At 46.4% G+C, this 13420-nt stretch overlaps 1 protein-coding gene across 1 annotated transcript in view; it reads left to right on the forward strand.

The window, feature by feature from the left end:
- The window catches only part of PRKCE (protein kinase C epsilon), a 541807-nt gene that overhangs the window by 342780 nt on the left and 185607 nt on the right, over window positions 1–13420 (forward strand). The window contains exons 5-7 of the mRNA XM_052647681.1: window positions 133–167; window positions 1517–1602; window positions 4483–4612. Coding sequence (XP_052503641.1) covers window positions 133–167; window positions 1517–1602; window positions 4483–4612 — 251 coding nt within the window. The remainder of the gene's footprint in view (window positions 1–132; window positions 168–1516; window positions 1603–4482; window positions 4613–13420) is intronic.

Here is a 13420-nt window from a genome sequence, read left to right on the forward strand (position 1 = left end):
TACTACCCCACTGCTGAGTGGACTCCACTCAGCATTTGGTATGCTATGGGCAGTGGCCAGAATGGGGTGGCTTTGTGTGGCTTTTGACCTCCTGGAATTCATTTTCTTAAAGAGCTGTCTTCTTCTTTTCAGGGGTGTCATAGGAAAGCAGGGATACCAATGTCAAGGTAAGAGCGTGTTGTATGAAGTAAATCCCTGGGAACCACAGGTCAGTTCAGATCACGACTGCCTGTGGAAACAGGGGCTGGGTTGGATGAGACTCAGAGCTCTGTAGGCCCTGCATGGTCACGTTCTCTCTCTGCAAAGCGAGACCTCGATTTTCTTTTGTCCCTGCCTGGCCGTCGCTCCACTGTATCTATGTGGGAGTAGATGTATAGGAGTGCTTGTGGGGACCACCATCTGCAGGTGGCCCAGGGGGCTCAGCCTTTTGGTGCAGTGTTTTTGGTGCACCTTCTCCTTTCCCCATGAGATGGAAAGCTTCAGGAAGATGCCCTTTGGAGGCCCCCTGTGTCCGAACCAGGTTCTGTGTGTTCTGTTAGCTCCTCACTCTCCAGCCCCCTGAAGAAGCTTCCTGCCCTGCTTGTTTTATTCTGTCTCACTCATGGTCCTTGCTGTTTCTTTCTCTCTCCCTCTCTCTCTCTCTCTCTTTTTTTTTTTTTTTGGTCTCTTCTGTATCATCATTAGCTCTTAAACATTTAACAGTTGCTCGAAAGTATGAGAGGGTTTGTTTATTCCCCAGTTAATTGACTACAAATGCAAGGTTAAGTTATGTAGAACTGGAGGGTGGTATGTAATGAGGTCATGCTGAGGCTTCTCTGTGGTTGGAACTGGGAGACCAGCCACTAGTTGACTTGAGTCTCACCCCTGGGCCTGGGGTAGCTTCTGTGGGATGTGGCTGTGTCCTGGAGGTAATGTGTGAACAAACAATTACACATGTGACTGTTCTTAGATTCCTTGCATCACCTACTGCCCACACTGGCCCATGACACTACAGAGTGTCAGCCATTTCTTGGGGAAGTATTACATACCATGAAAAATTTTAGATTTGGCACAAAAGGTATATCCAGATCAAGGAGCTAGAGAACTTCTGCGTCACAGAACAGCCACTCACATGCTGCTGGCCTCCCTCCCACCCCAGCCAGCCCTGGTGGGACCTTGAATGGAACACAGGGAGTTGACAGTGCTTCACGACTGGGCGATTGCTTCCTGACGCTGGAATAGAGAAGCAAGAAAATTGATTGGTAGTCCTGGAACTAGAGAAAACTGCTGATGCCCTTTGGATATAAATGGTCCATTCTTCTCCAGAGCATTTAGGAAACCCTAATGGCTCTGATGGCAGAGTGCTTTGAAGTGATTGCATAAAGGGCTTCAGGTAGGGCATTACCATAAGACTCTGAGTTGGAGACAGAAGGGGCAGGGCTCCCCTTGCTCCTCCACAGAGACCTCATTGATTCCCGGGACGGAACCTTTCTTCCCCTGCTTGTCGCTCAGCTCTCTCATGTTTTGCTGTTTGCAGTCTGCACTTGCGTGGTCCACAAGAGATGCCATGAGCTCATAATTACGAAGTGTGCTGGATTAAAGAAACAGGAAACCCCCGACGAGGTAAATATTTATAACATTGAAATTCTGGGCTTTCTTCCCTGCCATCCCCACCCTCCACTGCCTCCTCTGTGGTCCTCAAGAAAAACCTTATCTCTCTGAGGTCCTGTTGCTTTCTTCATTGTGTTGATCAAAAATGAAGGGAGTTGTCCACAGCCTTCCGGCATGAGGTACAATCTACAGAATGAGTGCAGCTCAAAGTCAGGCTTGTGTGTGTGTGTGGATATGATGCCAAGGGTTGTATGGTCCCCAGAAGAAAGCCCAGAGGAAAATTTGAGTTATTTTATGTCATTATCTCATCGAAACAGTGAAAGGACTCACTGACATGTCAAGGGCTCCACACAGCTCATAAACAGTGAGAGACAGAACACATAAGCAGGAGCCTTATCTTTATGAGGTGATGGAGGAATGGAGTGGGATTAGCGAATCTAAGAAACACTTAAAAGGCTGGAAGAACCACAGTAATAACAATAGCTGACATTCACTGGGTACTTGCTGTGCCCTGATTTAAGCACTTTATCATATATTATTTAAAGCCATAACAACCTTAATGAGGTCTACGCTCAGTTTCCAACAGAGAGACTAGAAGCATAGAGAGGTCATATTAACTTGCCTTAAGCCTCACACCCCAGTATGTGAAAACGCCAGCCAGTCTGTTCCAGAGTCTGAGCCCTTGACCACTGTGCTATGTTCTCCTCATCTTAGAAACTAGTGTCAGACTGACTGTTCCTAAAGTTGTTAGGAGTAAAGAAGTAAGAAAATTTGACTTGAAGCCAGGTTTCTCTTAACTGAGTAATTGAGAGAAAAGTGGATCCACGAACAGAAGTAAAAAAAAGCCTCTTCGAGAAAATGACAGGTGTGAATGTGAGTGGAGGAGTTATCTGTGTTCACAACAGTTGATTCCAAAGACATACTTTTAATTCTTGGTGAAATAAATGAATATCGTACAATCATAGGCCATTAGTGTGAGATAGACCCTGGGTGGGATTACAATCAGATAGGTTTATAATTAGGCTTCCAAAAGGAGTCCCTTCTATTTTTAAGAAGCAGGGTCTTCTACCTGCTTCTTAAAAACAATTCAACAAAGGAACACCTTGACACCCAAAGCATCTTTATGGAAAGCTCTTCCATCTCCTTCTGATTTCACACCATCTCTGGAAAGCAGAAAGGGACGAGGCTTAGAATGAGCATCCCACGTCCCTGGAAAGCAGGCAGCCCAAAGCACCAAAGTCGTTGACTGAGGTTCTGCAGTCATGGTGGGAAATCGCAAGGCACTGTCACCTGGCTGTCCTGATTCCTGTTCTAGGATCGTAACCATAAGCACGCTGTTACTCTCATTAGCTTTTTAAGTAAATGAAAGAAAAAAATAATTTCCTTGCTGTGTGTCTGTCTTTCTTCTTAGGGACATTTTATTGAGCATTTATTGAGCACTTCCTGTATGCCAGATGATTGCTCCATGACCCACAGAAACAAAGAGGAATACATGATTCCTGCTCTTAAGGAGCTCATAAGTCTCAATAAGGTTTTAAAAAATGATCTCATAAGTTTTATCAATTGTGAACCTCTGCAGATGTTTAAACCTCTTTCAAACCTTCTTGGAAGGAAACCCTATGACTTCACGCCATGCAGGCTAGAGGGTTGAGATTTGAAATGCACAGAACCCAGCTTAATCTGTGACCTAGTTTTTCTGATTGTATTTTCTGGCATATTGAGCACTGAAAAAGAAGTTACCAATGAGGCGAGTTCCCAAACTTGGTACCTGTCCCAGTGGAGACTAATTGCCAGGGATTGATTGGGGTTCTTAGTGTAGTGAATTGGTTGCCTGTCCTGCTGCTCCCTGAGCCCAGTCTCTTTTAGTTATTATATTCCTGGCCCATCGGGGTAATGCCTGTGCCCTCTGCCGGGCACAGGCCTTGGGGGACGAACCTTCAATTTCACTCTTTTGTGTAACCACCCGAAGTGTGAGGCATGTACACACTCATCATACAGATACACCCCACACCCACATGGCTCTAAACACCAAGCATCTAATGCCCTCCCGTTAAAAGGGGCCTCTGCCAGTGGGCTCCCCGGAACTTTGACCACAAGCACTTGGCCAATGCCCTCATCCTGTCTTGTGTCTCTGTGCTCACACTTAGGATTCTTGCCATTCCCCAACTAACCAAGAATGCTCTCTCTTGTGTTATCTTCCTTCCTTCTCTTCCTCTTTGGCTTTTAATCTTCCGATTCTCTCTCTCTCCCTTTTCTCCCTCCCTGAGTCCTTTCTGTTGGGCTTGCTCACCCCTCTGTTGCTGTATTTTCCTCTGAGTGCTGTGTGCGTCTGAACTATACCTGTGCCACCTTCCTGGATGCTCGCAGGCCCTCTGATCCTGCAGCACAGTCTTGTGTGTATGTCATCATTCTCACTCACCATCGTCTGATACTTTAGAGTCCTTAGTGGCTGCAGCTGAGGGTCACACAGCTCTCCCGCCCCCACAGACCTCCTAGTCACCTGGGATGCTTCCCTACCTCTTTACCTTGGTTGCCACCTCATCCCTCTGGGGCCAGTCTTGGGAGACCATGACTCTCCTCTTAGTGTCGACCCAGCATGTCTTCAGTACCTACAATAATATGTTTCCTGCCTCTTCTGCCCCCGGGGTCTCATTGATCCCACAACCCTGTCTCCTAATGACAACTCTTCAAGGCCAAAATGTGAGGTCCAGATTGCGTGCTATGTGCCAGAGGATTTGGAGGTCTGGAGTCCTGGATGGGACTGGTAGGGGATCAGAGTCCACAGAGAAAGTGGGGTCAGGGCCCTGGGAGGAAGGCTGTCTTCACCATGTTCCCAGGGAAGCTTCAGAGCAAGGAGCTTGGCTTTGACCCTGTGATTTGCCGTCCCTGCAGGTGGGCTCCCAGCGGTTCAGTGTCAACATGCCTCACAAGTTCGGGATCCACAACTACAAGGTCCCCACCTTCTGCGACCACTGTGGCTCCTTGCTCTGGGGCCTCTTGCGGCAGGGTCTGCAGTGCAAAGGTAAGGCGCTGGGTCCTGCTGCTCCTACCCCCTGCACCCGAGCCCCTGCTGTCCCTCCACTTAAAGACGCTTTCTTCTTGGAGCCTCGAGAGTGCTCTCCAGGGCTGACCAAAGGACTGGGCCCAAGCCCTTGCTAAGCCATTGTTAGTTACTCTGAGCATTTGCCAGGCAGTCTCTGTGCAGAGGCCTTCCAGTGGACTCCATAGAGGGAATCAGAAGAGAGAAAGTGTGACTCCACCTTTTAAGACAGTGAACAAGCTGGGACTGCAAGATGAGTCTGAAAAAGTACAGGAAAAAATTAAGGAAAAGATACATTGGAGTAGAAGGGAAGAAAAGTGTTTGGAGTTAGACTGTGAAATAAGTCATAGACGTTTTTTCTGTCACCATCCGTGGTTCATAGCTTACTTTCAGAGAAACCCCTGCTAAAATGCTGTCACGTAAGACAGATTGCTCCTTCATAGACCTGTGATGGATGTTATATTATCCTTCTGGCCCCCGTGAGGAAATAGGCTCAGAGACTAATTTGACCTCTCCATGTAGCTCGTGAGCAGAAGTGGGGTTTGAACCTTGACCTCTGGGTCTGAGTTTCCTCCTTTATTTCCTGCTGTTCTGCCTTTGAACTGACTTCTGCTCAAATGAGTGTCCTAAGTGACACAGGGAACACCACATAATATGGGGAGGTGGGTTCACACTCTGGGGTCTGATAGAAGTCCAGGGTCACAAGCTAGGCCAGCTTGCTCACAGAGTTGGACAACCATGAACTATTGGCCAGGAATACCTCACAGACAGTATTTACAAACAAGTTTTTATTATTTTATTAAATATTAAAATTTTAAATTTTATTAAGTAAATTTAAGCTTAAAAATGAAAAGGTATGAAACTATGAAATTAGTTTGTTATTAAAAACAGTTTTTTATTATTACTGAATACATCATTAATAAATTCCCATTGTGGAAATATTAGAGAAAGAGCTAAAGAAGGAAATTGAAGCTGTGAACCAGTTGGTCACTGAAAGGATCCCAGTGAGAAATTATGAAGATTGGAAATAAGGTATTGGCTGTACTGGGAACAGAGAAGGGAAATAACCTAAGAGGTGTTGATGAGTGATTTATTGTCTGTAGTGATCAGATCCAACCGGGAGGATGGTGGAAACCCATGAGGGAGGGCAGGGCTGGAGGCAGAGATGGTGGAGTTGAGCTGGGGATGTGTTAACTTTGAGGCACCAGTGGAAAGTACATGAAGCTGTCTGACTGTTGGAAATTCTCACTGAAACTCAGGAAAGACGTCTAGATGGAGCACTTAGATTTGGATTTGTCAATGTTTGAGTAGTAGTTAACCTATAAAGTAGATGTCATCCCCAGGATAAGTACCTTGAGTGAAGAAAGAAGACACCTTGGGAATCTGGGGATGAGGTAGGGTATCAGCATCCTAGGATGAGTGTGCAAAGGAACTGCACGCTCTGAGGGAAGGGCTTCAGAGATAGGAGGGAAAGTGGCAAGGAGTGGAACCATAGAAGCCAAAAGAACTGAGAGTACTTTTTAAAAAATTTAAACAGGGAGTGATGGATAGTGCCAAATGCTTCCAAAAAGTTATTTAAAGTAAAAAGTACAACATGGGAAAATAGAACTACCATATGATCCGGCAACTCCACTTCTGGCTATTTTCCTGAAGAAATAGAAACACTACTTTGAAAAGATACGCATACCCCCTGTGTTCATTGCAATATGTTTACAATAGCCAAGATGTGGAAGCAACCTAAGTATCCATCAACAGATGGATGGGTAAAGAAGAGGTGTTGTGCGCATGCACACACACACATGCGTGTGTGCAGTGGAATAGTACTCAGCCATAAAAATTAATTACATCTTGACATTTGTGATAACATGAGTAGACCTAGAGGTATTATGCTTAGTTAAATAAGTCAGATTGGGAAAGACAAATAGTGCATAGAATCTTTTTGTTGTTATTGTTGTTCAGCTGCTAAGTTGCATCCAACTCTTTGTGACCCCATGGACTGCTGCACGCCAGGTTTCCCTGTCCTTAACTATCTCCCTGAGCTTGCTCAAATTCATGTCCACTAAGTCAGTGATGCTATCTAACCACCTCATCCTCTGCCGCCCTCTTCTCCTTTTGGCTTTAATCTTTTCCAGCATCAAGGTCTTTTCCAGGGAGTCGGCTCTTCACATCGGGTGGCCAAAGTATTGGAGCTTCAGCTTTAGCATCAGTCCTTCCAATGAATATTCAGGGTTGATTTCCTTTAGGATTGACTGGTTTGATCTCCTTGCAGTCCAAGGGACTTTCAAGAGTCTTCTCCAGCACCACAATACATAGAACAGAAACAGACTCATAGATATAGAGAACAAACAGGTGGTTGCTGGAGGGGAGGTGGATGGGGGATGAGGGAGATTAAGATACAAAATAAAAGTTACAGAGATGAAATGCACAACATGGGGCATAGACTGACTAATACTGTAGCATCTCTGTATGGTGACAGATGGTGACTAGACTTACTGTGGTGCTCATTTTTTAATGTACAGAAATATTGAATCATTATGTTTGTGCACCTGTAACCAGCATGGTACTGTAGGTCAGTTATGCTTCAATAAAGCTGAAAAAAAAAAAAGGTGGAACATGGGGTTGGATTTAACAATAAGGAGATCGCTAGTGCACTCAGCAGGAGCTGTCTTGGTGGGGATGGTCACCCAAGTGCAGAGGCTGGAGTGAAAACAGAAGGTGAAGTATTTTCAGGATATTTTATATAATCAGAAAAAAGACAGTGGAAAAAGAGACCATTCATGATCCAGGAGAGACAGGGGATTGTTGATAGAACAGGGATAGAGAGAAGAAGTCTTTTCCTGGTGAAGGGAAAGACTCAAAGCCAGGCCTGCGTATAGATACATGTCCTGTGTCAGGGAAGGGAGTCTAGGAGGAGATGACTGGCAGAATGGTCATTTAAGTTCTGAATCTTTTGAGGGCAGTGCAGTTAAAAATAAGTTCCTTTTTTAATTAAGTTTTTAAAGGAAACTCCTTACTGTTCTCCATAGTGGCTGTATTAATTTACTTTCCTACTTCCCTGGTGGCTCAGATGGTAAAGCGTCTGCCTGCAATGTGGGAGACCCGGGTTCAATCCCTGGGTCGGGAAGATCTCCTGGAGAAGGAAATGGCAACCCACTCCAGTATTCTTGCCTGGAAAATCCCATGGACAGAGGAGCCTGTAGGCTACAGTCCATGGGGTCGCAAAGAGTCGGACGCGACTGAGCGACTTCACTTTCTTTCACCTACAGTGTAAGAGGATTCCCTGCTCTCACACCCTCTCCAGCATTTATGTATAAAATAGATCACTAAGGAGAACTACTTTATAGCGCAGGGAACACTACTTGAAACTCTGTGGTGACCTAAATGGGAAGGAAATCCAAAAAAAGAGGGGATGTATGTATACAGCTTCCCAGGTGGCTCAGACTGTAAAGAATCTGCCTGCAGTGCAGGAGACTCAGGTTCCATCCCTGGGTTGGGAAGATCCCCTGGAGAAGGGAATGGCCACCCACTCCAGTATTCTTGCCTGGGAAATCCCATGGACAGAGGAGCCTGGCAGGCTACAGTCCATGGGTTTGCAAAGAGCTGGACACGACTGAGCAACTAACACACACGTATATGTATGGCTACTTCACTTTGCTGTACCACATTGCAAGCAGGACATTGTAAAGCAACTATGCTCCAACAATTAAAAAAAAAAAAAAAAAGGTCAGCGGATAAAAGACAACCCCAGACTGCAGCGCTTCTAACTTGAGAGCAGAAAAGTCTTTTTAATTACTCTGTTTCTGATGTTGATAATAAAGAAGATTAGGTAGTGATGGCATTAATTAGAGTGTTGTCAGTGATGAAAGACAATAAATAGCACACCATTGCATTTTATTAGCTAACCCTTGTTAATTTCCCCAACTTTGATCAATACAGACATTGGCCAGACTTCTGAGTTACAGTGTGGGGCAGCGGGGAGAGAGAGTTCCCTTACTTCTGAAATAGGAGATCCTTTTCAGAGTTGAGGTGAGAAGTAAGCGGGGGTGTGGAAGGCACAAGGAGGGTTGGAAATAGCTGTCATAAGAAGTGAGGACGAACAGGACAGGAGGAAGTGCTGGCCACTGGCACATCTTATGTTCTGTGTGAGCTTCCCAGATGTCCTTTCCCTTTCTAGAATTTCAGCAGTGACCTGAAAGAAACAGGGCCTGTCCAAAATCCTTTTTGCCATTAGGTAACATGGAAACAAAAAGAAGAGAAATAAAGCAGTGCAGCAGGAGTCTCGAATGCTCTCAGCAGAGTGATGCGCTTTTGGAGAGTGGAGTAGTGGTTGCCAGGAAGCAGAGCGCCTGCTTTGGATGGGACTCTGATGAGGCCATGTCTGGTTTTAAGTAACTCTATTAATTATTGATCTGTCTAGGGACTCTAAATGAAGACACCATCATCTCATAAATATTGATAACTTAGAGGCAGCCCAGACACCCAGATGTGGCTGCCAGGGCTGTGGGTCCCTGAATGACCCCGGGAGAAGGCAAGGTTGGGGAACAGTGTGTTCAGCTCTGTTTTGGCAGGAAGCACCCCAAGCCTGCTCAAGTAAAGGATGGGGAGAATGAGTCTGCCTCAAGTGAGGATTCCTGGTCACTGGAGCCCAGCGGGACATGAGAGGAACAGGCTACACAGAGATGAGAGGGTAGAGGCAATTCAGAACTTAGGGCCCCAACAAAGGTTTACAGATACTCCTGTCCTATCCTCTGTTACCATGACTTGGCCTTTTCCCTCTTGCTCCTTTTCTCCTCCTGCTGTGCTTTTCTCCCTCTCTCAATTTATTTTTTCACAGTAAAACTGAGCAGAAGATACAGAGATTTCCTGTATATAGCCTGCCCCCACATATACCCAGCCTCTCCCACCATCAACATCCCCCACCAGAGAGATGCATTTGTTAAACAGTTGCTGAGCTTACACTGACATATCACAATCACCCAATATCCATAATTTACATTAATTTCACTCTTGGTGTTGGACACTCTGTGGGTTTTGACAGATGTTTAATGACATGTATCTGCCCTTACAGTATCATACAGAGTAGTTTCACTGCCCCCCAATCCCCTGTGTTTTCTTTTCGCTTTTTATCGTTTTTCAGCCTCAAGTCTTTTTGTCCCTGCAGGCCCCTTATCCTGTGGAGAGGGCGATGGCCAGAAGAGGCTGGGAGGGTCCTAGGCAGGGGCCCCTCTTACCTGGGTCTAAGTCTGGTTCCACTCCTTTGATTGCTAAGAAAAAGAAATCAAAAATTCCTGACCTGCCTGGGGGCTCAGAGCAAGTCCCCAGGGAGCTGGAGTTAAACCCAGGCAGCTGGCTCCTGTACTGCCTCTGGTCTGTGATCCACACCCTCTCCTATCTATGGAGACTCCTTCAGGTCTTCACCTTTGTTGAATCAGGCTGGCTTGGCCTCCTGGGCTGGAGCCCCCATCCCCTGGTCATGGTGGGATACAAGCCACTTGACCTGCTGGTCTGTGGCTTCAGCTTTGTTGCCTATCCCACTCCTGAGGATAAAACGTTTAGGTGTTTTCAATGAAATGGGTTTTTCTCAAGCTTGCATCTATAGTGAAGAATCCATGAAATGGTCCTGGTCACTCTCCCTTCAGCCTGAAGTTGCCTGAACCACATGGGTTCAAGGGTGGTGGGTATACTCTTCCAGAGACTGTCCCTCTGTCAGCCAGGGAGAGAGAGCATCACTACCCCCCTTTTACTGGCGGGGATGGAGACCAGTGCGCACAGAGGGGTAAGACCACGGACCCGTGGGAACCCACCACCACCCTCGAGGCCGCCTCCTCCCTCCCGCAGCCCACAAGGGCCAGACGCTTGGAGAGTGCTCACAGGCTGTGTTTGAGAAACTGAGCTCCTTTATCAGGGTAGAAAGACACCAGCACTAGGCAGGATATTTCATTGCTGTCTTTTTTTTTTTTGGTCACCTAGCAGGGTCCTAGCTTCTCAACCAGGGATTGAACCTGTGCCTTTGGCAGTGAAAGTGCAGAGTCCTAACCACTGGACCACCAGGGGACTTCCTCCTGTCCTTTATCTTATGATTTAAGTGCTGGCACAGTTGCGCGGTACCTCTCTATAGACTCATTGAGGGTCTGTCTGAGCACCTCAGCCACTATTAGCCTGTGCAAAAATTAGCTTCAGATGTTCAAATACCAGCGTCACTGAGGCACTTGAACTCTTTTTGTTCTTTTCATTTTAAGCCTGCTGCTTCCTTAACCTGACCTTCACCTACACAGTGAGTGCCTCCAGGGTCCTCTCGCGTGTGCTTTATTTCTCCGTTGACTTGTGGAGTCAGTTTCCCCAGAGGTAAAGACTCCCAATACCTTATGATTTTTGTTTCCTTCTCTAAAGAAGATGTGGGGTTCTCACCTGCCCCGGCCACCACCCCCCGCTCCCCACTTCTCTTCTGCCTGTTAGCTCCCATGTCTCCAGCACAGCTGCCTTGACATCACCCAGCATCTGGGTCAGTTTAACAGAAAGCCAGACCTCTTTACACAATTCAGTCTGCCCTGCAGCACCTGCAGCAGCCCTGGCTTTCCTGTTCTCCTCTGGGGTGAGCCCCCTGCTCCTGCCTGTCCACCCTGACTGCAGCTCTGTGCCAAGGTAGGGAATGAGGTACAGTTGGAAAAGGTCTGGTCTGGAGAGTCCTGAAGAGTCTCCTTCCTGGCTTCTTGACTCTCTCTGAGATCCTATCCTAATAGCAGCTGTGAGCCAAGGCTGCTTTTGTGGACTAAGGGGGAGAGAGTCACTCCCATTCCTGCAGGTAATAAAGAACAGGCCATCTATTTGGGGGAAAACCCCCTAGGCAGAGAGCTGGAAGCAGTGAAGATCCCAGATTAGGAGTCTACGGAACTGATCTGTGCTGGTTCTGCCACTGCTTGGGCTGGGTAGTTGCAGAGAGGCCCCCTGGTTAGGCGACCCTGGGCTTCCTTTTAACTCCAACTGCATACCCACCTTCTGAGAATTATAATGAAAGTAATGAAAAGTGGCCATAGGAGCCACAAAGATAGGAGGAAGGGAAGATTTTCTCGCTCCCTTCCCTTCCCTTCCTTTCTTTCTTCCTTCCATTAAAAAAAAGTGGATATTAAAAAAACAAAACAGTAAAGTTAAGAAAAAGGATTTTTATTCTCAACACTTTTGAAAATATCAGCCCTTTACTATTATTTTTTAACAAACAGTTTCCTTGTCATAGGGTTTCCCTGGTGGCTCAGCTGGTAAAGAATCCGCCTGCAATGCGGGAGACCTGGGTTCAATCCCTGGGTTGGGAAGATCCCCTGGAGAAGGGAAATGCTACCCACTCCAGTATTCTGGCCTGGAGCATTCCATGGACTGTATAGCCCATGGGGTCACAAAGAGTTGGACACAACTGAGCGACTTTCACTTTTCCTTGTCATATCTTCAACTTTTATTTGTATTTTTAGAATTTAAAAAAACACACAAATAATACACAAATAATTCTCACTATGAAAGATTCTAGCAAGACTTAAGTATATGTATAAAAATGTTACAGTCTGTTATATTCTCTTACCATGTCTGTTTCCAGCCCTAACCTCTACTAACAATTTGCTGGGCCCTTTTGAGCCCTTTTGTGTACATCTGCTACTCCCATTCTTGTCTCCTGCCCAGGACTCTGCATCAAGCACTCTCCCACCCCGCCAGCCTCCATGACACAAGCACACAACTTCCTGCTCACAGTTGTGTGTGTTTTGCCCCTGAGCGTGGTGTGGCTGGCTGTAACCTGTTATGCTATCAAACCACTGCTCTGGCTCACCTACAAGGGCCAGATGACCCTCATGTAAAGAGATTTCTGGAGGACGCTTAGGCCTGCCCGGCTCCCTTTGTCACTTTCTCTCACAAGGTCTTCTGCCTGCTTTGGGAGGATTCCCAACAGCATAACCCACCCCACTGCAACACCGGCTTTAATCTCAGCTATGGAAAGGGTAGAAACATGGAAACGAGAATGAAGGTCAGCATGCCCCAGCCCCCGTCTGTCCTGAGGACAGCATTGCCTGTAGCGCAGAGTAGGAGCTCAGCAAATGTGTGATGAGACACTGGGCAGAAGCAGAATAATGATCTTCCTTTTTGAAGAGCCCCAGCAGTGCAGCTCATCCCGGTGAAGCGGTTGAAACATGAACAGTATGAAGCAGCCTAGAATGGGAATCCTCAGGGGACTGGCGTCTGGGTGCTCACCAGTCTGGATGAGGGAGAGAAGGGGGTGATTCAACTGGTTTGTCTGCCTTGCATTATTATAAATGAGCTTCACATTTCTTTGCTTCTAGCACTTACTTTCTCTTCCTGACCTGCTGCCTCCAGATGTTACTTCCAGCTTCCAGGAACCGCACTGTGGCTGCTCAAATTATGTCAAGTTCTCTTCTCTCAGCCAGCTTTGCCCTCGTGTTTCCAGACTTTTCAAAGCTCTTTCAAAGTCTCTTTTTCATGTGGTTCATGTTAACTGACACGTCACTGGGTTTTTTTTTAACCTTACATATTAAGACAACTACACAGTTCTCCCAAATAAATAACAGAATTTTTTTTAATGAAAAATGAAGTCCCCAAATATCTTTCTTGTTTTGCTGACCAGTCAACCTGAGCGAATTTGTTTCATTAGGATGGACAGGTTGGTGTTACAACACCAGAGGGCGCCAGCGGCTAAATCACATAGATAAACTAGCCGTGCAATGAAATTCTCTTTCTTCATTCGGTTGCTTCATGCTTGTCTATTCTGTCACCTCAAGAAGAGACGGAAGAGAA

Source organism: Budorcas taxicolor, chromosome 11, assembly GCF_023091745.1.
Source record: "Budorcas taxicolor isolate Tak-1 chromosome 11, Takin1.1, whole genome shotgun sequence".
Lineage (NCBI taxonomy): Eukaryota > Metazoa > Chordata > Mammalia > Artiodactyla > Bovidae > Budorcas > Budorcas taxicolor.